Source organism: Sprattus sprattus (assembly GCF_963457725.1).
Source record: "Sprattus sprattus genome assembly, chromosome: 18".
Lineage (NCBI taxonomy): Eukaryota > Metazoa > Chordata > Actinopteri > Clupeiformes > Clupeidae > Sprattus > Sprattus sprattus.
In genome coordinates this window covers 5,334,654-5,362,427 of record NC_137916.1, presented here as the reverse complement: position 1 = coordinate 5,362,427, position 27,774 = coordinate 5,334,654, and the positions used below count along the sequence as shown (strand labels likewise).

Sequence of the window (27,774 nt, the reverse complement as noted above, 5' to 3'; positions counted from 1 at the left end):
GCATATATAGCAACATGGGGTATACAACATCATATCTAACATTTTATCCACCTTTCATTCAACCCAATTTAACTACTACATAATTAAACTACAAACGTTCAGTAGTCTAGCTAAGGTCAGCTCAGCTAACTATTTGTTCTGCAAATTTACTTAATTATGATAGCTAGCTTGCCGTTTTGTTTGGCTAGCGTTAAATTACCAGTTATTTTTAGCTGTCAATTGTGTTGTGTTTTCTTCTTTTACGGAAAATCCCATCACGTTGAGGATTGTGACCAGTTATTGCAGCTATTACGAACGTCGTTTTAAAATGTATTTAGTAAACTGAGGAGGTCAGAAGAAAGTGCACGAGCGTATAATAAAAAGCGTATTTAGCAACCTCACGTCAGTCCTTGTATGTTGGAACACTGAGAGGCTTTTAAAGAACTAAACCTTCGAAACAATCAAATGTTTTCAACTTGAATGTATTATAAATCCCAGTACAATTTCTTTCATCTTTCCAGTAGGCCTACAATTTCTTTCATCTTCTGTTCTTTCTGCTTTTTTGAGGTTTTTATTTTCCTTGTTATGTTTAAGGACTGCTTTGTCTGACCTCTATTGCAGTAGAATGTTTTGCTTTTTTTGCCTGGGACATAAGAGAAACCTCACTTGAATACAGAAATACAAAATAGCAAAGTAACTAGTTAACTACAGGCTACACATACGCTATTTCAGGTTCCCTTCGGTCAGTGAAACACAGAGTAGGCTAGTATTGTGTGGCTGTAGTTAGAGCTGGTGTCCCTTTTAACCATAAAAGGTACACTGAGCATTTTCATTCATCTAATTCATAAGTAAAATGTTCAAATTTTGAAACATGATGGATTTGGTCTTTCCTACTGACAGTCATCAAATACTAATTGCAGAATGTTTTGACACTGCAATTTCAACCACAAACCCAGAATAGAGCACAACCCAAACAGTTAAGTGAAACAGATCCTGCCCTGATAAAGATTGGATCCATACTAGATCAGAGTTGGGTCCCATCGAGAGTCAGCTGCCATCAGGGTAAATGCTTTATTTAGCGTTGGAAAGACTGGACACATAGTCAGCAAAATGGCTTTCCTATCTTGACCTACAAACTTGATAAGCAGAGGGCAAGATGAAACAGGCAAGCCTTCATGTTGTGTAACCAGGGTTGTGCTTTGTGAAAAAAAGATGGTGCTATGTGAGAAAGATGGTCTGTCTTCTCAGTTTGCGACTGAGAGGGTACAATGTGTCTTGGTTTTGGGCCATTGCAGAGGTTCGCCACTAGCTCCTCCACCAGATGGAAGAGAGGGGGCAGCAAACACAACACAGAGTGTCTGAAAGCAAGCGTGTGTTTGAAAGGGAGGGAGGCAGAGACAGAGAGAGTGGGGGAGGGAGGTAACCTCCTCAGTGCTGCAATCTCACCGACACCACACAGAGACTGAGGAAGAGCAAAGAGGGAGGGAGGAGGGGCGGCAGGAATGGGGTAGCTGCATAAAGACGGGGAAGGGGGCTGGAAAAGGGAGAGAGAGGTAAGCTGAGAGAGCAAGATCGAGAGGCATGTTGAGTTATGGCATGGTGCATTACCACAGCCACCGTTATGAAAACAGAGTTGTCATGTTCTTTCTCATACAGATAAATGTCCATTGATCGAGTAGCGCACGTGCGTGTGTGTGTTTGTGTGTGTGTGTGTGTGTGTGTGTGTGTGTGTTTGTGTGTGTGTGTGTGTGTGTGTGTGTGTGTGTGTGTGTGTGTGTGTGTGTGTGTGTGTGTGTGTGTGTGTGTGTGTGTAGCCCTATCAGCCAGGGTCAATATCATCTGTTCTTCTGCCTCACACACATACACACTACCCAACACATATAATTCATCTTTTTTTATGTAACACATCATTACCACACATTTAGGCATGCATGTGGATCTTTGTGTGTGTGTGTGTGTGTGTGTGTCTGTATGTTTGTGTGTATTTGTGGAGAGGGCGAATGTTCTCCTTCCCTCTGTCCACCACAAATTTCTATTTCTGTACCTTTATAATTCTGCTATCGTCTCCCCCCCTCCATTTCCTTGCTTTCCCTCTCTCTCCCTCTCTCTAAGCTATGCCTCTGGAAGGCTGCGCAGCCCAAGCCCTGAATGGAGGGCTACTTTAAGAAAGCTGGTACCAAGCCATTTATGTCTTGAAAACGGCTGATCAGATTGTAACACCGCATTAATCCTGTAGCCACATCACATGTATTGTACCAGCATGCCTGCAGTGCTCAAACACAGCTTCAAACGCTCAGATTTTCGCACATAGATTCACAACGAGAAATACGTTTTGAGGACGTTTCCCAAAAAACCACAGCCAGGTCAGTCCTCCCGTGATGTTACGGAGCAGCCTAATGAAGGGGAGAGGGATCCTGGGAGACTTGGCAAATTCCCCGAGCCGATTAGCAAGAGCTAATTTAACAAACCCATTTCATCTTCCAATGCCCTAGAAACAGATGAGGATCTTGTTGTTGAGTCAATGAGACAAGAGACCAACCCGCATGGTCTCAGCTCACGCCATAGGCCAGCACCCTGGTAAAGGTACCTTGCAACTCCCTTTCAATGCAGACTTTCTAGTGTGCTTATGTGTGTGTGTTCGGGCAGTGTCAATGCAGACTTATTTGTGTGCTTATGTGTGTTCGGGCAGTGTCAATGCAGACTTATTTGTGTGCTTATGTGTGTGTTCGGGCAGTGTCAATGCAGACTTATTTGTGTGCTTATGTGTGTGTTCGGGCAGTGTCAATGCAGACTTATTTGTGTGCTTATGTGTGTGTTCGGGCAGTGTCAATGCAGACTTATTTGTGTGCTTATGTTCGGGCAGTGTCAATGCAGACTTACTAGTGTGCTTACGTGTGTGTTCAGGCAGTGTCAATGTAGACTTACTAGTGTGCTTATGTGTGTGTTTGGGCAGTGTCAATGCATAAACTGTAGGTGTAGTATTATGCTGCTTAGGCAATTGATAGTGCCAGGTGTTAATAACACATCAAGGTCATGTGTTTGATTCCCAGGGATCACACATATGGATGATGGTTTCTCTAACCTGCACTGCAAGTAGTAATGGTTAACATAGGTCTGAAAAAAAGGCAATAAATGTATTGTCATAAGTCAACATAAATCACCCATGTTGTAAGAATAAGAGTCTCATTGTTCTATAAAGTGATATAATTGTGCATGAATATGCATTGAATGATGTGTGTAAATGCTGTTTATGTGTGTGTTGACATGGTGTCTGTGTACTTGTGTGCATTGGTGCCACTGAGGTTTTTTAAGATCCTTACAGAACCTGGCTCCAAGAGCTCTAGTGAATCACAGAGAACAGTGAGATGCTCTACAAAATGTACAAAGTAAGCGATGGCTTTGGCGGAGAGGCCTATCCTCAGCCATGTCCTGGAGTGGCCCTCTACCTCTTTGCCTCCTCCTCTCTCCTCCCCACAGCAGCAGCAGCAGCAGTAGGCTGACCCCTGACCTCTCACACCTGATACCCTCACCCCACTGCTCAGGCCTCATTCCCTCTCCACCTCACCTCTCACCCTTCCCACTATAACTCCCACTGCTCCCCTGCTCCCCTCCCCACTCATCCATCACTCCCTGTGCAGCCTCATTACCTCAGGCCAGATCATACTCACCAACAGCAGCATTCAAATATATATGAAATATTGTATATGGCTACTACTAATATAACTAAACAGTGCCTCAGCCCAGAAACAGACAATTGAGATGAACAATTTCTGGGATAAGTGATTGTGGGAGAGTTTTGAGAAGGGATAATGAGTGTAGGGTTCACAGAGACGGATTCAAATTGGACAGTTGATATGACAGAATAAACAAAATGAACCAGGTTTTTTGTACACACACACCTGTCCAGTTATTGTGTCAGTAGATGGTTGTTAGCTCAAGTACCCTCTCACTTTCTTTCTTTCTCTTGTGTTTCCTCTCCCAACACACTCTGACTTCAGTTTGTGACTTATTTCCTGATCACATGGTGTTTAGCATTATCAATGTTTCTGCTAAAGGGATATGACATACATGTCCCTTCATCAGTGTTACCTGATGCTGCGTGTTAACATTCATGATACCCATAATGACAGACAGAACATTTATGCCACTGTATTTTTTAAAAATTTCAATAATAGCAATAGCTTTCTGGAAACTCATGAATGTATGAGTTGTCCAGTGCAACATAAGCAATGATATTTTGACGACATTTTTGCACCAATACATTCATATTTATATTGCCTAAGTGTGTGTGAGAGAGAAGGAGAGATACACATCCCTTCTAGTGAGGGTTGTGATGATGGAGAGAGTGTGGCTGAGACCGGGGTAAAATTATAGTAAATAAACACAAGCTAAAAGGATGGTCAGCATCACTGTTTCAAGGGGTCATCATGAAGGCTGTCTGTCAGGCAGTATTACACTGTGTGGTCAGAAAAATCATACAAATGACCCATGAATGGAGCTGTGTAGAATGAGTGCAGCTGAAGCACTCTGGGGGAACAAACGCCACGGCCCTTTTTGAAACCACTGAGCGCATTCACGGCTATCACCAAGCCCTTTTGAGCTGTTTGCTGCATGAGGATCCTTCTTTGTGTCACACAAGTCAACACTGATTCATCTGACTGGCTGTTTTTTTTACGAGATCTTAGGAGAGGGTTTTGTGCTGAGCACCCCAAATACGACCTTCTCCCTTCTAAACGTCTGGATGGGCTGCTGCAAAATTAAACAGCCCACTCACACAGATTCAATTTGTCAGTATATTGATTTAGACTTGCCTTTATGCTTTCCTTGCACTTCAAACTAATGCAGGGCCATTACAAACTAGAAGTGTGTACTTCTGACCACAGGCGCCCGCTCATGACAGATGTCTTTTCCCAGAGAGGTAAAGAGCAGCGTCCCGTCAAACACTGTTCGCCGTGAGTCATTAAGGCCTCTGTCAATGGTGTACCTGACTAACATCATCTCACTGTCACCACGTTTTATTAGTATCAATATGCAAGTCCATGTCAGCAAATTACCCATCATCAGCTATCTATCTCAAAACTAAACATGTGCTTGTGATAAAGCACCTACATGCAGTGTGCCCCCTCTTCATCAGTGGTGTGGTCATTTCTCTCGTCCAAACTATGTGAACGAAACACGGCAGAAGGAGCACTCCACTCACTGCCCTGTCAATGCAGCCCAATGCAGCAGACCGTCCCTCAGTACACTGGTCTGCACACAGCATATGGTGCTGGGACCAACACAACAAACGCACTGGCACATTCAGTACGGCTTACAGTGGATTAGATTGTACACAATTCATATGTATGATATCATATATCTGTGTATTGCCCTTTCTAATAGCACTTACAGTATAGAGGAACTCTCTCTGTCTCTCACTGTTAATGTTGCCTCTCACTTGCTTCAATCTGTCTTATCTTTTCTCTTGACTCCAAGTGACCTAGTTTCCACTAGTGCAGTATCCTCCACGTTAAACCCCAGCCCAAGCCCCTTACTGCTTATCTATTCACCAAATACTCCTCACCCTCCCGCTTTTTATTTCATCGCTTATGGCCCTGTCTCTCTCCCTGTCTCTCTCCCTGTCTCTCTGCCTGTCTTTCTCCCTGTCTCTCTCCCTGTCTCTCTGCCTGTTTCTCTACCTGTCTCTCTCCCTGTCTCTCTACCTGTCTCTCTCCCTGTCTCTCTCCCTGTCTCTCTCCCTGTCTTTCTCCCTGTATTTCTCCCTGTCTCTCTCCCTGTCTCTCTGCCTGTTTCTCTACCTGTCTCTCTCCCTGTCTCTCTACCTGTCTCTCTCCCTGTCTCTCTCCCTGTCTCTCTCCCTGTCTCTCTACCTGTCTTTCTCCCTGTATTTCTCCCTGTCTCTCTCCCTGTCTCTCTACCTGTCTTTCTCCCTGTATTTCTCCCTGTCTCTCTGCCTGCCTCTCTGCCTTTCTCTCTCCCTGTCTCTCTCCCTGTATCTCTTCCTGTCTCTCTCCCTGTCTCTCTGCCTGTCTTTCTCCCTGTCTCTCTGCCTGTCTTTCTCCCTGTCTCTCTCTCTCTCTGTCGCTCTGCCTGTCTCGCTCTCTGTCTCTCTCCCTGTCTTTCTCCCTGTCTCTCTCCCTGTCTTTCTCCCTGTCTTTCTCCCAGTCTCTCTCCCTGTCTCTCTCCCAGTCTCTCTCCCTGTCTCTCTCCCAGTACTTTCTCTGTACCTTTCCACTCTCTCTATCGGTCCTCTATTACTCGGCGTGTGGTTTTACCTACTGTTTCTCCTGTCCCAATGTTCTTCTCTTAATGACCTCATGTGTTTTGGCTTGTTTTTTCCCCTCTTCTGGCATGCTTTTTTAAAGCATGGTCACCCTACTTAAAATCACCCCACCACTGGTTTGCTCTAAAAAGAGGTAAACTTGCTTGTTATACACATTATACACCGTTTTAACACTTGAAATAACCTTTAGGAGAAACTCTGTCGACTCAGTTGCAGTGGCCCAAATTGATTCTCTTCCAGGATCGATGAATTAACTGTCTAAAAATGGAATCGTTTCCAGGTGATATGAGCACAAAGAGAACAGTCTGATGCTAACACACAAACCCAGACCCATATATCAACGCTTCTACATCCCCTACCTAATATTTCCCCTACCTAATTAATTTGACAGGGTGTACGGAAATGGGTCACAGAAAAAATAGAGAAGCTGAGAGAGTAAAACAGCAATCGGAAGAAGTAGCAATGAGGAAAAGACAAGTGTCACTTGGAAAAAAAGAGAGAGGAAGAGAGAGATCTAGACTGGTGATCAAAACAGACAATTAGCATCAATTAGCATAAGAGGCCTAGGGACTGCCTGGACATTTCAGGGCTCATCGTGAAGATCTGACCTAACTATGTCAGTTAATAGCAAAGAGAATAGATGGGGGAGGCAGTGGATTAAAAAGAACTCCAACACAATTACCCTGCGCCTATTATAACCCTGTACTTATTATAACTACGAAACAGCACTAGCTACTATGCGTTCCATGTTGCAACGTGCAATCAAGCTTCCCTTTTTTTTAAGCCAATACTTTCCTTTAATGATTCATATTATGTGTTTCATAACCCTCTAAGCAAGTAGATGTGCTAAGTGAATAGACGTCCAACCCCCCCCAAAAAAATACCAAGGAGATTTTTGAGGACAAAATACTTATATGGACAAAGAGCATGCTGCATTCCGCAAAATCATTGGCTTATTACATGAATGTATTGCAGATATATTATTATCAAGACCTAAACCTCAGAACATACAGGGACGGAACAGGTCACTGCTGAGGACATGAATCTCTTTGTTTTCTGTGGAGCCATATGCTTTTTTGTTGTTGCTTTAGAACGCTGTTTGAGCATCTGTGTCTGCTACAGTTCATTTGGAGTGCATGTTCGTGTTAGCCCAATCGTTCTCTTAAGTGCATGTACGGAAAGTTTGCCGCATCAGTGCTGCTAATGTAATGCTATGAACAAGCGAGAAAAAGAAAACAAATAGAAAGTCAGTGGGAAAGAAACAGGTAAAGGGTTTTAAAGCTGTGAGGAGACACCAGAGAGATGCAAAAGAAAAGCTGTCCGAGGTGGGGCTGCAGCAAGAGAGGACAGAGAGAAAAAAAAAAGAGACACATGGGAGAAACAGTGCCCTCTATCTATGAGTAGTGGAACTGGAGTCTTGCTTCCACTGCAGCAGCCAAGGTGCATTGACAAGATCTGATAAGGTCCCCTCATTGTCATACAGCACCACTACAACAAAGCACAGAGAATCCTGGACATGTGATGGAGAGGAAGTGCGTATGCGTGTATGCGGGTGTGCTTCTGCGAATGTGTGTGCACATGTGTGCATGTGTGTGTGAGAAAGGGGTGGGGGGGGGGAGCAATGAAAAAGCTAAGTGAATAACTTAAAAGTAAATGAGGGCAAGGAGGAGGAAACATAGTGTGGAATGAAAAGAAAGAGGGTGACAGAGGTAAGAGAGAAATGAAGGAGAAGGCAGTGCTGACGACATCTTTGCCTGCCATCTGAGACAGCTATTGTACTGCACCATTTGAACACACACACACACACACACACACACACACACAAACACACACACACACACATGGAAATGCATGTAATGCACCACCTGCTCATATTCACATTCTCTCTCTCTCTCTCTCTCTCTCTCTCTCTCTCTCTCTCTCTCTCTCTCTAACATACACACACACACACACACACATACAGTACACACTCACATACGTATGAACACACACCTAAAGACTGTGATATCTAAAGATAACAAACCATATGTGAAAGACAAATTGAAAGAGCTCGATTTGGAGAGTCAGCTATTTACCTCTGAGCCACTATGATAACCAATTGAGATCATATTTCAGAAATATTGTTTCATTTATAAATGTACTGTATGTTTAGGATTCATAGCGGTAGCCTCTCACATATGCCTAGCTAAGAATTAGTTGGTGACATAGACTGTCATTCTACAGTGCTTTTGGGCCGTTGTGGTTTTACAATAGTCCTAACATATGCTTTAGTTTTACAATAGTCCCATATGCTTTGGTTTTACAATAGTCCCAACATATGCTTTGGTTTTACAATAGTCCTAACATATGCTTTGGTTTTACAATATTCTCAACATAGTATGCTTGCTCACCTGCTGACTGTTGTATTAAAACATGACTAAGAGTCTCAGGCATTGTAAAAAACCCAAAACTCACTCAATCCCCCAAAGCACCTGAACTTCAGGAGATGCTGCAAAGGTTCCCAGAACTAGTTCTAAAATGCCCTCCAGATCATTTCCAGCAGTGGTAAAGCACCTGATCCAAACAACTAGTCTAACTAGAGTTCTGTACAGATGTAAAAGCACCTGATCCAAACAACTAGTCTAACTAGAGTTCTGTACAGATGCACTGCCTCGTCAGACCTTTTAGGAGTTCAGGAACTTTCTAATGGACTAGTACTGGAGAAGAACCAGGATCACCAGGGCTTATCTTCACTGGCATGTGCATACTATGAAGCCTACAGGTGATGCACTGTGTTTCTGCGGTGCACAGGAGACACAAAACTACAGTTGAACACACACACAGGACGACTGTGAGAGTGCTACAGTTGAACACACACACAGGACGACTGTGAGAGCGCTACAGTTGAACACACAGGTCGTCTGTGAGAGTGCTACAGTTGAACACACACACAGGACGACTGTGAGAGTGCTACAGTTGAACACACACACACAGGACGACTGTGAGAGTGCTACAGTTGAACACACACACAGGACGACTGTGAGAGCGCTACAGTTGAACACACAGGTCGTCTGTGAGAGTGCTACAGTTGAACACACACACAGGACGACTGTGAGAGTGCTGAGGTTGAACACGCAGGACGACTGTGAGAGTGCTACAGTTGAACACACACACAGGACGACTTTGAGAGTGCTACAGTTGAACACACACACAGGACGACTGTTAGAGTGCTACAGTTGAACACACACACACAGGACGAATGTGAGAGTGCTGAGGTTAAACACACACACAGGACGTCTGTGAGAGTGCTACAGTTGAAGACACACACAGGACGCCTGTGAATGTGCTACAGTTGAACACACAGGACGTCTGTGAGAGTGCTACAGTTGAAGACACACACAGGACGCCTGTGAATGTGCTACAGTTGAACACACAGGACGTCTGTGAGAGTGCTACAGTTGAAGACACACACAGGACGTCTGTGAGAGTGCTACAGTTGAAGACACACACAGGACGCCTGTGAATGTGCTGATGTTACTGTGTCTAAAATGGTGCCTGAGGCCGGGGCAGATGGCGGGGTCTGGTGGAAATATCATGGGACCATTTGTATTGCAGGCACCCGCATTACAGTAGGTCAGGTTTGGCACGTGGCTCAACCCCCCCAAGCCCCCCCACCACACACACACACACACACACGTTCCCTGCCTCTGAGGTTGCCGTGGCAACAAGGTGGCCAGTTCCAGCCGGCCGTATGTGACTTTTGATTGTGTGATTCTAAGTTGCACAGCTCGCAAAATGGTCACGAACATGAGGGCTCACCTCGTACACACACACACACACACACACACACACACACACACACACACACACTATGTACATCCTTTGTACATTCCCTGAAACCTCAGCACACCTCTATGCTTGTCTACACCCACTCTTGAAGAAGGAACTCTTTAGTTCCATCAGATCTGATGGTTTTGTAGGTTCTGAAGAGAAGACGAGATCTTTCTGACATCATATTAGACATGTGTCCTGATTCAATACTTTGCAGTCTACTGTGTACCTGCAGCTTCTGTCATCAGTACTTATTTCCTGTTAATAAAACCAGCATAATACTTTTTATCTAATTAGGGGGAATGTTCATTTAACAAAGCCAACATCTTCACACGTGCAATACACATACTGTACGTATACTCCTTCCCCCATGCCCAGGTCTGACTTTCTAACAGTAATGTTAGCGAACTTAAGCTAGCCCATAAAATCAATTTCCAGGTTGAGGAAGGAATTTACTGCTGTTAGTAGAGAAGATAATAATCTGCTAACAGTCAGATTAACTCTGCTTCCTTCATGATTTCTGCAATAAACATCTTTCAGAAGACACACGCAGCAAAGGGTGCAAATGGTCCTTTTAAATCTAGTTTGGGTTCTAGGACCTGAGCCTACACTCCAGGAAGCCAGAGAGGGGAGGAGCAGAGAACACATCCTTCATGCACGGACCCCCCCCTCACACACACACACACACACCTCCCCCATCCACCCCACGAGTGCAGCAGTGACCAGCAGGCTGGGCTTTACCGTCTGCATAAGCGAGTTCGCACACCACTGAATCAGCACAAAGAACACCAAAATCAATAAAATCATTTGGATGAAAAACAAAGCATGGAGGAGGGTATTTAATTATAAATCAATACATGAAATCCATCGACTAAAAGCATCCTTTAAGATATATCAAAAATATGACTGCAGTCTGGGCTTTCAGAAGAGTATGAGGAGTAAACAGCGGGTTTTGAGAAGTGAAAGGCTTTCTCTGACTGATAATTGAATGTGCTAAGCAAGCGTATTTGTGAGATACAGGGAAAGGGGGGTAGGTACAGAGAGAGAGGTGGCAAAGGGAGGGGGAGAGCGGGAGAGGAGGGATACGGGAAGGGGGGGGGGGGGGGGGGGCACTGGATAGCTTCACACTAATGTATTGCCTAGAGTCTCTCTCTCTCTCTCTCTCGCTCTCTCCCCCCCCCCCCCCTCTCTCTCTCTCCTTACTGCACCATAATGACACGGACCAACGGATACCCAAGGTGGAAAAGAGTGGGAGGAGGGGCTGTAAGGGAGAAAGAGAGAATGAGAGAGAAAGAGAGAAAGAGATGCAGTCATAGAGCGATAGTACAAAAAGCATTCATCCGTTGTGTTCAGTACAGGAATGCAAACAGCCCTCAGCCACCCGCTGCAGACAATCCTTCCTCGTGCCAGTCCATGTGTGTTCCTGAGTGCAGCTGCACACATCAGCACACCACAGACCTATTCTCTCTTGCTCTCTCTCTCCTTCCCTCCTTCTTCTCCCGCCCTTTTCCCCCCACACATCTCTCTCACTTCTTGCTCTTCTCTCTGTCTGGTGTTAGGGACATACAGATGAGTCCAGGTGGAACAATGGGTGCATGATAAGAGCTCATCCAAAGGCCTGAACCGTGGACGGAGGAGAAGAATAAAGGCGTGATGAGTGAGCACGGACGCTCTCTCTCTCTCTCACAGGAGATCTTCCTGCCGTGTAAGCTGATCACTGAGATACGCAGTCATTGGCTCAGTCCCCCTGCTATTTTGACGCGATTGGCTGACCACGGTGTTCTCTAAAGGTGGTTAGCTGACCACCGTGGACTCCGCAGTGATTGGCTGACCGCTGAGCGCTCGGTCATTGGCCAGAGAGAGAGGCTTCTTTGGCCAGGAAGCAGAGGTGTACTGGCCAATCACCTGCGGGGGATACTTGGGGATCGCTGCATGTGGGGATACCAAAGCAAAATGGGTGGGAGTGAATGGGAATGAATGATGCACTGGAGCCTCATCCAACCCCCCATTCCTTATTGACCCGGGACAATGAGGTGTGTGTATGTATGTGTGTGTGTGTGTGTGTGGAAGGTGGGTGGGTAGAGTGAGGTCATAGTCGAAGAGGGTCATTCTCTAAACTACCATGATATTGATTCATCATCGTATATTTGAGTGCTGACAGCGTTTGAAAGTGTGTATGTGTGCACACATGTATTGAGTGTCTGTGTGTGATTCTGTGTATGTGTATTTGTGTGTGTATCCATTGCTGATCTGTTCGCAGTTACTGTGATACCTATGTAATCCCGGGTTGTCTGTGTTACTATTTGTGTATGTGTATGTGTATGTGTATGTGTATGTGTATGTGTGTGTGTGTATGTGTGTGTGTGTATGTGTGTGTATGTGTATGTGTATGTGTATGTGTATGTGTATCTGTGTGTGTGTATCTGTATGTGGAAGTGTATCTGTATGTGTGTGTGTATGTGTCTGTCTGTCTGTCTGTAGTAATGAGAAACAGAGAGTGTGAATGGACTCCTCTGAGAGGCAAGTGGCACGTGTGAAAGTGAGCAGAGAGGGAAAGAGCAGGAGAGGGAAAGATCTGATGCCAGATCAGCACTCCTGTTCATAAACATCTGCCTTAGAAAAGTGCAACTGATCCCAGAACAAGGAGAGAGAGGAGCGAGGGGATATGAGGAATAGGAAAAGGAAAGAGAGGAGCGAGGGGAAATAAGGAAAAGGAAAAGGAGAGAGAGGAGTGAGGGGATATAAGGAAAAGGAAAAGAAAAGAGAGGAGGGAGGGGATATAAGGAAAGGGAAAAGAAAAGAGAGGAGGGAGGGGATATGAGGAAAAGGAAAAGGAGAGAGAGGAGCGAGGGAATATAAGGAAAAGGAAAAGGAGAAAGAGGAGCGATGGGATATAAGGAAAAGGAAAAGAAGAGAGAGGAGGAAAGATAAAAGGAAAAAGGAAAACAGAGCTGTATCACAGAAATGGAGGGATGAGAAGAGTGAAGAGAGAAAAAGAGGAAGACAGGACGTGAAAGGAATGGAGCTGGAAGAGAGGAGAGGGAGAGCCAAAGCGGGAGAGGTAGAGCATGAGTGCGCAATGTGGGGACCAGCCATACAGCAATGGAGCCATCTGGGAGCAGAACACCACAAACTGTGCTGCGTTTCCCTGGCCTCTCTCTCTCTCTCTCTCTCTCGCTCTCTCTCTCTCTCTCTCTCTCTCTCTCTCTCTCTCTGGTGCTGGCAGTCCACCAGAGCCAGAGGCCCAGACCCCCAGCAGCCCAGCATCTGGTCCCTCCGCCTGACCAGCCAGAGAGGAGAGGGAATGAGGGATGAAGGGATGGAAAACCCCACGATAGAGAGAAAGAAAAACGGCAGAGCAAGTGAAGGTGATGGGGGGAGGGGGGTTGGGAAGAAGAGCAACCCAGAGAGGGTTAGAAGAGGGATGTGGAAGAAGACACTGTGCCAGGGGTGCTCTGCAGACCCACTTCCTTCCCAGAACACAGTTTGCTGCTGTGACTCTTCGCCTCCCCCTGCCCCTTCCAACCCGTTCATCCCAGCCATTCATTCTTTTCTGCTGCTATGGCAACAACCCTGGTCATAGCACATGCACCATCTATAGGATAGAGCAACAGCACAGCAACTTTCACACTCCGGTGGTGGAGGAAGCAAAAGACAAATGTGCTATGTGTGCATTTCTATATAGGTTAGATGTCGGGCTTGCTTCTGTTTTAAAGCACTGATAAGACAAACACACATTCTCTCTAGTTGAAGGTGACACGAGCCGTCCACCTATATTATGGTCAGAGCGGACATGTTGCTGGTTTCACTGAGTGCCCAAAGCAGTGCACCTGAAGTAAAACAGGAGACAAAAAAAACTCTCATTTTGACTCATAGGCACACACAGACACACACACAAATCCTCGCTGCACACTTCAGACTGAAAGGTTATAACCTGTCGTCTTAGCAGTATCTCAGAGGTGACCTGGTCAGAGCTGCCTGCTAGTAAACATGAGTGCTGAGCCCTCAGAATGCACTCCATAAACGGCAAGAGCAATAAAGCTAAAGCACTGATTCTTAGTCTTCCTGTGAAAAATGTCTCTGTCTCCCCAATCCAATATCTTAAAGGTGTGAGGAGGAAAAGCCTACAAGTTAATGAGTGTGATATCACGTGCTTGACTCGCTGGTATGGGGTGTGAAGTATTACGATGCCCTCTCCTGTTACTCCGTAAACAAACCGTTTCATACAGTTGGAGCTGCATTTCAGAGTTTGCCTACAAGGCTTCATTTCCACTGATTGCATGGAGCCATTCCACTCGGGCTCTCAGTAGCAGGTTCACATCTGCTGCAGTGCTGCAGGCGCATGGAGGCTCCACAGGCTGCATGCTGTTGTAGCCGGTGCCACTGCACAACCTCACGTGTGGGTACCTGTGCGTCTAGAGGACAGGGGTGTGTGTCCACCACATCTTATCCACAGAGTGGATCAGAGTGTGTGTGTCGCGTTGGATGGATGTGTGTGCAGCATCAAACGCTGACATGAGTTACTATGTTTGAAGGCGTGTGGAACACAAGAACGCAGTACAGAGTGCGCTCTTAAGACTTAAGCAATAACGGCGGAAAAGGTTGTTTTGACGGACGATGAGTGCATTGCATAAGAGCAAAGTGATGGAGGTAGCTGGGGGACGAAAGGAGAGGGAGAGAGCGAGAGGGAGGGAGGGAGAGAAAGATAGAGAGAAAAAAAAAGACTCCAAGTGATGGAGTGAATGAGGGGAAGGGATGAGTGAGAGTGAAGGAAGAAAGCGGACATAGGTGAGTGAGGTATACTGGGTATACTGAGTGAAGATCAGGTCACATCTCATTGATAAAAATGCATCAGAACTAGAGGCTGACTGCATATGAAGAGACGAATGCAGGGTTAAACATCAGCTGCACCGTCCATTCATGTCTGTCTCTGTCTGTCTCTTTTCTTGGTTAACTCGCTCTCTCTTTCCCTCTCTGGTCATCCTATGGTCAATCCATCTGCACTTCTCTCCCTCCTTTCCTCTTTCCATGATCCTTCTTTTTTCCGAACTCTTTCTCTCTCCTTTTGATGTACTTCTCCTGGCCACTCAGACATACAGCCCTTCAGACAGCCACACGCAGAGTGGAACATTTATATAACTGGCTCATTCAAGAGTAATGAGGAAATTCCTGCAATGGCCAAAGACACAGTCCAGTCTTGACATGAAGGTCCAATACACGGAAACCAGCACCATCAAGTCTCAAAAAACAGCAGATCACACAGGCCGACAGGAGAATCACCTTAAGTCCTAAAAACAGCAGATCACACATGCCGACAGGAGAATCACCTAAAGTCCTAAAAAGAGGACATTACAGGACTAAAGGCCTGTTCCCCTTCGGATTTCTGAAAATATCACTGGGCACTACGGAAGAAAACATTTCTGATGCCACAGGGACTAAACAACAACTATGCAAGGAAATAAATAATTAATGGATGATGCACAAATTTTAGTGTTTTGCCCCAATCGTTATTTAAATATTTATATATGGGGGAAAACACATAAGAAATAATTTACTCTAAGTATTTTACGACTAAATATAGTTTTTTTCTTCTTCATATGACATTCTTTGCAATGTTGGTCCATGTCCTCTTGCTGTTAGTACATATAAATGACATAGAAGATCTGGAAAAGTATGTGGGATGAACAAGAACATTGCAAAAAGAGCGAGGTGTTTACTGGTTAATGTCACCTCCTATGTCCTTGTAAGAGACAGAAGAGACAGAGAGAGAGAGGGTGAGTGAGGTGAGTGAAAGAGAGAGAGAGGGAGAGAGAGAGAAAGAGAGAGAGCACACATCTCAAAGTCTATATATAGTCTCCATATATCTAGAGTAACCTTCACTATGCAAAGTTTAGAAACAACGCTGCGTCAGGCGGACCTATGGCAGTTCTTCATCAATCCCGTTTTTGAACAAGCACACACACACACGCACACACACACACATACACACACACATACACACACAGACACACATACACACACAGACACACACACACACACAAACACACACACACACACACACACACACACACACACACACACTTAATCTAAGTGAAACAGGCACTGTGTTTTTTCTGCTTAGCATTCAGTTCTGATCACTGCAGCACCTATGTGCATTTGTCCTTGTGCAATGTTTTCCTCTTGCTCACTATCGCCCCACTCTCTCTCCATCAGAGGCAGCCTCACTATCGCCCCACTCTCTCTCCATCAGAGGCAGCCTCATTATCGCCCCACTCTCTCTCCATCAGAGGCAGCCTCACTATCGCCCCACTCTCTCTCCATCGGAGGCAGCCTCACTATCGCCCCACTCTCTCTCCATCAGAGGCAGCCTCACTATCGCCCCACTCTCTCTCCATCAGAGGCAGCCTCACTATCGCCCCACTCTCTCTCCATCAGAGGCAGCCTCATTATCGCCCCACTCTCTCTCCATCGGAGGCAGCCTCACTATCGCCCCACTCTCTCTCCATCAGAGGCAGCCTCACTATCGCCCCACTCTCTCTCCATCAGAGGCAGCCTCACTATCGCCCCACTCTCTCTCCATCGGAGGCATCCTCACTATCGCCCCACTCTCTCTCCATCAGAGGCAGTCTCATTATCGCCCCACTCTCTCTCCATCAGAGGCAGCCTCACTATCGCCCCACTCTCTCTCCATCGGAGGCAGCCTCACTATCGCCCCACTCTCTCTCCATCAGAGGCAGCCTCACTATCGCCCCACTCTCTCTCCATCAGAGGCAGCCTCACTATCGCCCCACTCTCTCTCCATCAGAGGCAGTCTCACTATCGCCCCACTCTCTGCCCCTCATCCCTCACTCAGAGCACCTTTCCAGGCCCTATCTTGATCAAATACTTTGTTCCTCTAACTGTGTTTCACAGAGCACTCTCATCTTCCCTCTCCCCTCCTCTTCCTCTCCTCTCTCCCTCTCTCTCTCTCTTCTCTCCCTCATGCATTTACTCTATACTCAGCAATGGCATAGGCTGCATTCTCCTTCTCTCCCTCACTTTTATACCTTCTCTCTCCCTCCCTCCCTCCCTCTTTCTCTCTCTCTCCCTCCCCATCTCTCTATCCCTCCCTCCCTCCCTGACTCCTATTTTGGCGTGTTCTCCTCTCCTCCCTGTTCTGTTCTATTAGCCATGATGACGGAGTGCTTTTCTCCTTTGTCCTTAATCCCAGTGAGAGCTTCCCTCAAAAAAAAAAAACGCTTCCTCAGAGTAGCTGGCAAGTCAGGGACATTCTGGACTCTCCTTCCTCTTGGCCAGGTCCCATGAACACAGGCGCGCATACGGATACACACACTCATACAACACACACACACACACACACATGGACACTATTCATTTTTAATGCGTACCTCACACATATGCACAGCAAATAAATGCTGATAATGACCACAATAATAAATACTTGAAATAAGGAATAAACTGAATGAATCACCAACTGGAAAGGTACACATTGCCAACACTGCATACCAAGCAAGATATTATGTCTGGAAAACAATCTCCTTCTCAGATGTGCCTGCACATGCACACACACACGCACAAACGCACACACGCACACACACGCACACATGCACACAGCAAGATAAAAGGCTAATTTAGCTGGAACATACTCATACACATATGTGTGCAGGCAAGTGTGTGTTGGGGATAGAATGACATTGCTCATTTGCAAAACTTCTGTGTTTGTCTTAGCCTCATTCTGTATCTCTCCCTCGCTCTCTGCTGTTCTCCCCTGCAGTCTGCAGGCAGCGCTTTGAAGCTGTTAAGCCACGGGCGTGCACCATCTTTCCCCATTCAAACTGATCCCCCTCTTTCACACCCCTCTCCTACTCTAGCACCTCCTTCTATTCATTTCCCTTGAGTAAAGTCCCTCCCTCTCTCTCTCTCTTACTCTCTCCCTCCCTCTCGCTCCCTCTCTCCATCCGATCTGTCTCTCTCTTCTGTCTCTCTCTTCCCCCCTCCCCATCCGGCATTCTGCAGTATTACAGTCATCATCATTTCATGAGTCCCACTCTCATGCTTCTCACCACACACTCACACACACACACACACACACACACACACACACACACACACACACACACACACACACACACACACACACACACACACACACTCACACACGCACACACACACACAGAGGATCTACTGCATGTCGTCTTAAAGGTATACAGTACACTGTAAAATGTTACCAGAGTTTTACAATATTTTACTGATATATTTCACAATAAATCATCGTAATCTTACTTTACAGGCTTTACCTGTAATAATCACAATGTCATGTTGTAATGTAGACTTTACTGTGAAATCAATGTAGACACAGTAAGTTACTGTGAAAAAAACGATACCGGGATTTCACAGCATTGTATAGGGTTATTTCACAGTAAGATACTCTATTCAAATCATCCTTTGAGATAACCCAATACATTACTGTAAATTTGAATTGCACTTGAACTAAGCTGTATTGTGGGTTCAAGAAGAGACAGTTGGATCCACGGTGACTACAGACGCAGGCAGGCAGCACATGAGAAGGGCGCGAAGGTGGATACAGCACATGAGCTAGAAGATAAAGGTAAGGTTGACAGAGAGCTTGTCACAACTCTATAATAATAACGTTTTAATAACGTTCGTTGTCTGGGTTAGTAAATGTCAATGAACGATCTTTTGGATCAAGGTCAGGTCACTTAATGAACCACTTTTTAAGAAATTCCAAAAGCTGTTTTCTCCGTGAAGCTTTGCCTCACAGAGAAGAAACTTATCTTTGTAAAATCCTAATTGTGAGTTTCCATTTAACCTTAATGGTCTCCACATGTCAATTTTAGTCATGTGTGTTAGTTATTTGACGGAGAATACTCGAATTAGCGTGAAAGTTAAAGGAAGCTAACGTTAGCCTCCAGCTGCAGCAACCAGCTAAGTCATTTTAAACCATTTTTCCCCGCGAAGATTTTCCTCACAGACAAGTAATGTATAGTTGTTTTGGAAAGCTCAAATGATGTGTTTTCATTTAATGCTGTCCACATGTCCAGGTATAGAGTGTGTAATTCGACTGAGAATACACAAATAAGCGTGACAGTTATAGTAAGCTAACGTTAGCCTCCAGCTAAGTCATTTTAAAGCCATTTTCCCCGCCAAGATTTTCTTCACAGACAAGTAATGTATAGTTGTTCTGGAAAGCTCAAATGATGTGTTCTCAATAAATATTCTCCACGTGTCCAGGTATAGAGTGTGTTATTCGACTGAGAATACACAAATTAGCGTGAAAGTTAAAGTAAACGTTAGCCTCCAGATGCAGCAACTAGGCTATGTCATTTCAAAGGAGCTAATTTTAGCCTCCTGATTTGCGTTGCTTATATCAATCTTGCTTGGCTTTCGATACTAACTTATTTGGTGCATGTGCATGTGCCTTGGATAAACAATGCCATATTAAATCTGTAAAACTGAAAGTTGTCTTTGCTTATTGTTTACAGGTGCTTCTTGGGCATCAACCCAGAGCAAGGCTCGAAGAAGAGGCGTGGAGGGATAAATGCAAATGTCAGCACACTCCAGAGAAAGCTTGTCGACTTCGAGTGGTCATTGTACATTTTTAATTGTTTTTGCATTTTTTTTTTTTGTAATTGCATTTAATTTTTGTTTATATTGTATATGTTCCGAAGTTTTGTTTATATTTTATATGGTCTGAAGACAGACAGAGTTATTTAGGAGAGTCTACGTTCTGGAGTGTTGTGTGTAATTTGAGTGTTTTAAACTTTTTTCATTGTGTATTAGGATATTGATTAATGAATTTGACGTGTTTTTAACTTTTGCTATTTGTATTTGGGTTTTGAGTTCTAGGGTTAGGGTATTGAGTAATGAATTTGACATGTTTCAAACCTTCAGTAATTGTTATGTAATTGGGTATTGATTTTTTGCGTGTTTTTAAACCTTTTTTATTGTAATGTATTTAGGTATTGAATAATAAATATGACGTGTTTTAAACCTTCATGAATTTGTATGTATTTGGGTATTGAGTAATGAATTTAAAAAGTTAAAATTAGCATTGTCTTTGTTCTTGCTTTGACTTTTAATTTAGCAAATCCAAAGCACATTTGTGTGAGAAAATCACAGTTAACAAGTCAAATGTGCAGTACTTAAATTGTAAATGTACAGTTTAATGTACTAGTTGCATAACTTAAGTTTTACAGTAAAAATACTGTAAATGATATACAGCAAGACAATGTAATTCTACAGCTACATACTGCCAAATCACAGTAATCCAATGGCATTAAACTGTGAAATTACAATATACTGCTGTAGTTGCATTGCATTTTACTGTGAAATTTTTACAGTGCATTACTGTAAAACATGTGCAGTAAATTACTGTGAAATATTTACAATAAATTACTGTAAAATTACCGTGAAATGAATGCAATTATTAGCCAGTAGTTTACTGTAAAATTACGGTGAAATATTTTACAGTGTAGACATATCCACCTTTTGCTCAGGACCCCATTAAGCGCAATGATGGACAGGCAGTTTTACAGTGTAAATGTGTGTGTGACGGAGAGACAGCGATGAAAAAGATGGATGAGCTCTTTCTCTTCTTTCCTCATTCCTTTCTTCTCTCTCTCTCTCTCTTTCTCTCTCTCTCTCTCTCTCTCTCGGATCAGTTACTCTTGCCCTGCGCAAAAAATGAAGTCTTGTGGGAGTGTGGCTCAAAAGGAGGAGAGGGGGGAGGTGAGAGGAGGAGAGGGGGGAGGTGAATGGAGGGTGAATGCAGGGGCAGAAGTGCATTGTGAGAGGAGGGGTACGACTGATGTCAGTGAGACCAGTGAAAAGGGGAGCAAGGTGAGGAGGAAACATAAGCTGTAAGCGAGAAGCAAAAAAAATTGATTTGTAGAACTGCTGACTGTAAGTGGTGTCAATCACCAAAACACCTTTTGCTAAACAGATGCTATTACATTTGCTTTCACCATGCCCTTCTCTCTCTCTCTCTCTCTGTTTCCCAACTCCACATCCCAGAGGAGCACGAGTACAGTGTGTGCACGTGTGTGTGTTCGCTTTGTGTGTGCAGGTGTGTATGCGTGTGTGCAGCTGGTCTTTTCTGTTTTTAGCCCACTGTTACATTTTGACCGCTGCAGGCTCAGGGGTATACGAGTATTTTGTGAAACAATCAGCCTGAGAAAAAATCACATGGGAGAATGGTAGGTCCTGTCCTTGTGTGTGTGTGTGTGTGTGTGTGTGTGTGTGTGTGTGTGTGTGTGTGTGTGTGTGTGTGTGTGTGTGTGTGTGTGTGTGTGTGTGTGTGTGTGTGTGTGTGTGTGTGTGTGTGTTTATGTGTGTGTGTGTGTGTGTGTGTGTGTGTGTGTGTGTGTATGTGTGTGTGTCCATGGTGTTTGTCAGTGAGTGCTTATGTGCATATGCATGTCGATTACTATGCTACCATTGATGAATTTGAGAGAGAGAGAGAGATGAAGAGACAAGGACAGCATTTGGGGAGGTAGTGATGGCAGGCGCTGGGGGTTGTTGAGTTGACAAAATGTTAGCCATTGTGGTGTGAACAGAGTCACTGGAGAGCTGGACCACATCCAGCAGAACTGCACACTGCGACGGTCATTTCAGGTCTATAGAGTGGAACCCGAGACCTCAGCGTCCCTTAGGTCTGATGGATGTGTGCTTGCAGAGCCAGCAGGTAAACTGCATTAGCATTTAAAGGACATTTTTGGGCGTGTGCAGCTCTAAAGCTGATTGGTGGACATTTATTTTTTGATGCGTGGGAAAAAGAAGTCAACGCACTGCACAGACCTTGGCGAGGACCAGTGAGAATGCGGGCACTGTAAAAAGCCTCTTTCTGTGATCGCACGTTGGGACTCCCTAAGGCGGCCCACTCAGCCACCGCAGTGTGCAGTACTTAGACAGTACATGGCTCTGCTTACTCTGAGGCAAAACCACGAAAAGCCATATCAGCGCAAAATTAGCCCTCGATGATGGAACCTGTCATTCAAAGACACCGGCATCCGTGGAGGGGGGAGGCGAATAAAATGGTGACGTGTTTCTACATCAAGAAGTAGTGATGTAGCACGCCTAGAGGATAAAGAGATTCAGTCAATTTGTTTATTTTTTTCTGTATTAAAAAAAGAAACCTCAGGGATAACATGGAAAAGAGGAGAGGAAAATGAGGCGTGTTCAAAGGTGACTGAACGGGACTTCCAAGGAAGCCCCCCGAAGACATGGGGGGGTGGGGTGGAGGGGGGAAATGACAGAATTCCACGAACTGGAATATCGAGCATTGCACGAAATCTGATCCTCCACTTTAACCGCGTGTGAAATGTGGTGCATTAAAGAATTACAAACCGCATTTGCTCGTACACACAGCAACGCACCCGCGGAAAACCGATAGCCTACTGGCTGGTCAATGCTTCCCTCGAGGACGCGTTTCAAACGAATGTTTGTAATAAATAAATCAAATTATGTAGCAGAGCACGAGGTGAGGTCCCGCACCAGCTCTACTTCGTTTCAGACGTGACATACTTTTGAAGTAGGGGCAGGGTGAGTTCCGACGCGCGGTGATATTTTCAACACGAGCATCCTCTTTTTACTGTCAAAACTGTTTACTAACGTCAGGCGAAAGACAATGCCAAACGAAACGGGATTTCCTTGGGAAACCACGGGTGATTCATATTTTTCACCCCAGCTGATGGTGTTATTAATGTTTTGAGTCTAGGATCTTTGAAGCTGTGTAAGATGTGTTGAGTCCTGGATATTTGAAGCTGTGTAAGAGCAGCACGGCATGGCAATGCCATAGCAAATCCATTGGGCCACACTGCACATTTATTTCACGAGAAACCACGGGTAGTAAATACAAAATCATTGTACTTGTGGTTGTCTCTTCCTCGCTCTTGAAACGTATCTCACACAGCTTCTCTGAGAATTTGGGTAATTCTTGATGCTTGATCAAGAGCACGTTTGTGTGCGCTCTTTAATTCAAAGAGACAAATAAAAACATACACCGTTTTAGTCGCACTTGAACATCGAGGGCAGCGCTGACATGGTGTCAACGGGTTATTTCCCAGAGGCCTGACACTCCAAGAAATTTCAGCACTTGGACAGCGACTGTGCGCGTATGACGCCACACAGGACAAGAGCAACAACTGCAGTTTCCACTGAATGAAATGTACACATTAAATGAGAGGTAAACCGTGAACCACCATGTCCAACAGCTATGATGTCTAACATGGATGACAATACAGGAAAATACGTATTTACATAAAAGCAAGAGTTGCCCAACACTGGTATGGCAGGTGTGTTGAATTCAGGTATGTTTATCTGTTTAGTATCTGTTTGTGTATTTATGTTTAGTATGTGTATTTATGTTTAGTATCTATATTGTATATTTATTGTTTATCTAGTAGGTCTACTACTCTGTCTTTCATATTTTTATCTAATGTTCAGTACTTATTGTTAAGTTATGTTATGTTGTATCATGTTGGAGTACTTATATGTTTATATGTTTATATGTTATGTCTTGTTATGTTATGGTAGTGTGGTATGGTGTCCTGTCCTAAGAATTTCAGTGCCCAGTCCAACTCTGTTGTTCTGTGTATGCGACAATAAAAAGACATGACTTCAGTCTGTTGATTGTTGGCAAGTTGAGTTGTTATCGTGTTTCTTGAGCTCATTTAGCACTTGCTCATCCTTGGCGAATGAGATTTTGCACGTGAACGACTATTTTGCCTTGGGTTGTTGCTGGGCTTTAATAGCATACAGCAGACGTTGCAGATGAAGAAAGGGAGACCAGTTCGCACTGATGATGCCCTGGTGCCCTGCATAATCACGGCATCCTGGCATACCAGGGATGGAGTCAAACTCGTTTGCGGCTAATGATACACTGTGCTCTTAGTAAAACACAAACAGGGATTTTATTGAAGAGAGGAATGCTACTGATTCAAAACTATACAAAACAGTCGACCTTTTGATAATTTACCATGAGGATGCAATGGACAGCAGTATTCTGGCATGTTTTCAGCATATTTATAGCACTATACACATTTGACCTCAGGAGACTGTTAAGACGAATATATAGGCCTATACAGCCTGTGACAGTGGACTCGATTTCAAGACGAAATCGTTTTTTAATCAACCATAATGCAACCCACATTTAAGATATAATTGTATATTTCATGCCAGCGTTGATTGAGGTAAAGTTCTGTTCGATGCAGGCCAGTGTACAGCTGTGAGCAGGTTTGGTGGTTCTGCAGAATAAAGTCACCCCTCACATTGAAACATATGGACTGCAAGTGGAGCAGTGAAACACGTGAGTTAGTGAACGAGCTGTGTCGTTTATAACATCCAGAACGGAAAAACGAACGAATGAATGAATAAATAAATTAATGACGGAATTAATACATTTACCCTAGATCGACACATTGCGTTACTACGGATACCCCCATCCCACTTCTCCATTATAGCGGAGTGTTTGTCTTGTGCTGCAGCAGAAATCCACGCGCAGTCAGCTAGTCTCGAGCACCGCAGTATTACGCTATAGCACTACGCGAGAAAGAGACACAGCGCGTGCGAGAGTAGATTACCTCGCCGCATCCCTGCCTCAATCATAGTAGTGCTAGGGGTGATAAAGGACTTTTGAAGGCACATACTGACAACTTAGCACTATCACGACATTGCAGAAACGCCAGTTGGACGTCCGTTGATGTCGGCCAAACTCCGAGAGGGATCCAAAGCACACAACGTAAAAAGAATGCGAGCAAAACTTTTTCCTATAGCTTAATCATTTCAGTCTAAGGTGGCTTTCAGAGTATTGATCCCGATGCCAATGACGTTTAGAACAATGGACAAGAGCTGCAACGAATCTGCCGAGTCAAACCCTTAGGCTTGGGATACTTGGACGGAGTGACAAAAGGAAACCTCCAAAAAAAACCTCAACCACCCAATGGCACAGATCAATCGAAATTGAATGTCGTATGATGGTGTATCTTTCTCTGAAGGCAAATTACAAGGCACGCTTCACTTGCAAATCAGTCAATAAGCTATCTTCATGAGGCCGAGTTAACTGAAATCGCCTTACGCACAACAGTATGGGCTTCTGTCAGGCTTCTGTCTAGCTAAAGCACTAAAATGAAGCAAAATGGAGATGGTGAAAGGTGCGTACGTAGTGTTGAACTCAGCTCTTAAGGATGTCAGAAATTCTGAAGTACCAGCGTTGGCAGAGGATTGGAATGGGGGAGGTTATGCAGGCTGCGTTGAATGTAATTATTATAGGGCCTTTCAGGACACATCTTGCGATGTATCCAGGCTCTTTCAACGGAAATGTGACTGGACGGAAGGCATTCGCCTTGTAAAACCCCTCTCCGTCCTGTAACACTCCTTTTCGCCTTTTCAGTGTAGCTACTGTTTTGAGATGATTTTGCAGATTAGTCTGCGTCTGCCATACCAAATGACTAGTCTGAAAGTTCATACATGGAGCCGAGTCCTCAAAAGGTGGCACTGTTTTACGGGCAGGTATTCTGTCTAATGATTGTTAGCGCTGCATCCGTGCCAACAGCTAAACATTCGGAGTTAACACCAAACATAGCCATCCTACATCATTCCATAATTACCTTCAGGCATGTAATACACACTACTGTCCAATAGAGCAGCAGCATATTTAGTTTTGGTAAACCAGATGCCGATTTGGGTACAGTACACAAGAACACACGAAGGGTGATACGTTTGGTGTAGTTGCGACAAAACCCAGAGAGTTTTAAAATAATGAGTTGCGAGATGCACAAAAGAGTAATTGCAATAAGCGATAACGAACGCAGACGCGCGCGTGTCTTTTAGCGTTTAATTAAAATAGAGAGGTTAAAGTGGCGTTTCCTATGTTTTTGCCAACATGTCATCAAAACCTAACGCGGACGGCACTGCAATCATCCATGAACAGGTTCATTCAATTGCAGTAATACGGTAAATGGAGTGAAACAGATCTTTCTCTTTGTGACAATATACACGGAGAAATGTGTGGCGAGTGGTGTGTGAAGCAAAAACTAGTGGTGGTGTGTCAAAAAAACTAACTAACAGAGGTGGCTGAACAGGCAAAAACTAGATGAGGGGGAATAATGAGTGAGGGACCGCGCACTGGACCCGATGGTTGCTGGCAGGAGAACGGAACATCAGCGTGACCACAGATAATGAGCTAATTGCGATAAAACGAAACACCGGCTCTGTACACAGCGGCGGAGAAATATAGTTTTTTTTTATCAAGTCGTGGGGATATACGAATGTGGGCGAGACCAGTGCATGCACCAACCTCGAAATGCAGAGTTTGCAAGCAAATTACGGAGAGACGTTAACAGTTTGAGGAGACAGGCGGAAAAGGTGCTTTGTAAAGCACCGCAACATCAAATTCACATTAAAAATCTCTCTACATGATTTAAAAAAAAAGTTTAAGCAAAACTCCAAACCAACAAGCAACAAACACTATTAATACCCCCAAAGTACAATGCAGAGCTAACAGTAATGGTTCTCACAGCTCTTGTAGTTCGTTATTTTTATATGGACGTAAGGAAACATTCTCCGACTTACCCGGGCATTTTTGGAAGAGTATGGATCCTCGAAGAGATTCCACATATACGGGCGCCACACGGTCCACCAGCTGGGCTTGTGGCCGTCTTCTTGCAGGCACAAACGCTTCAAGTCCCCGTCAGCGCCTCCCGTGAGCGCTGGGTCGTCCTCTTCCTCCGGCTCAGGGGTTTCAAAACTGTCCAGTGCCTCCTCGGCATCCCTGTGTTGGCGGTAGTTCATCCAGCAGCATGCCTCCACGTCCGTCTCATCAATGCCCCAAAAAGCGAGCTCCTCCTCAAAGAGTGGACCGCACACATCATTGGGACAGTGCAACTTCCCCGTGCGGTAATAGTTCAGAATGAAAGAAAAAGTGCCAGGGTGACGGTCGAAGAAGAACGTGTCCGCTTTGGGGTCGTAGTCGAAATTGCTATACGCGTCTGGTTCCGTTAGCCAGGACAAGCGGGTACCGGGAAGCGTCTTAAGGGTGCTGCGGTACGTCTCGTGTCGAACCCCACCGCAGTTTATTACGATTTTCTCGCTCTCTGACGGACAAGTCATGTCTGCGCTGGAACATGCTTTGTTGGACGACTTGTTCCCACCCGTGCGCCCTTTGAAAGAGGAGACACACACCGAACTGAGCATAGGGGAAAGGGGGAGGGAGAAGAGGAGAGAGAATGGAGGGGGGAGGAGGAGTCTGCGGAGAGAGAGACAAGAGGTGGGGAGGGGGGTAGAAGGAGAGATTTAAGAGCTGGTTCAAAGTTTTTCGAAGCTTGAGGGCTTATTTCTACCCTACAGCTGGTCCCTGACCAGGTGAAGACCATAGGCCATAGTTGCACTGAGACAAGAGCATAGCACCATTCCTTTGCATCAAGAAGGGCTGAAAGTGACATTCCTTAGCATCAGAAACCACGCCATGTAGCCAAAGGAAGTTCATTACTTTGAACATCACATAATGCTACGACCAGACCTGTTTGGTGCTTAAATGCATCCCACATGAATTATCTGCGCTATGAGATCATGCAGTCAACAATAAACCCGTCTCAATGATCTACTTGCTGTAAAAATGTGTATATGTGAACATTGGTCAGTGATTTGTGACAAAAGACAATTGGATTAGAGAAACAGGTATACAC

General features: G+C 44.8%; 1 protein-coding gene across 8 annotated transcripts in view; it reads right to left on the bottom strand.

Annotated features, from left to right (window-relative positions):
* kcnc3a (potassium voltage-gated channel, Shaw-related subfamily, member 3a) overlaps positions 1–27,321 on the bottom strand; it is a gene marked incomplete at both ends in the record, with an annotated part of 46,639 nt that extends 19,318 nt beyond the window's left edge. For 6 of the 8 annotated variants that reach the window (XM_080856931.1, XM_080856926.1, XM_080856927.1 and 3 more), the window contains one exon: positions 26,663–27,283. In XM_080856931.1, coding sequence (XP_080713057.1) covers positions 26,663–27,283 — 621 coding nt within the window. Of the gene's footprint in view, positions 1–26,662 lie in introns of all 8 variants that reach the window. The other 2 variants (XM_080856932.1, XM_080856933.1) reach the window with 2 other exon arrangements.
* Between the last annotated feature and the right edge of the window lie 453 nt (positions 27,322–27,774).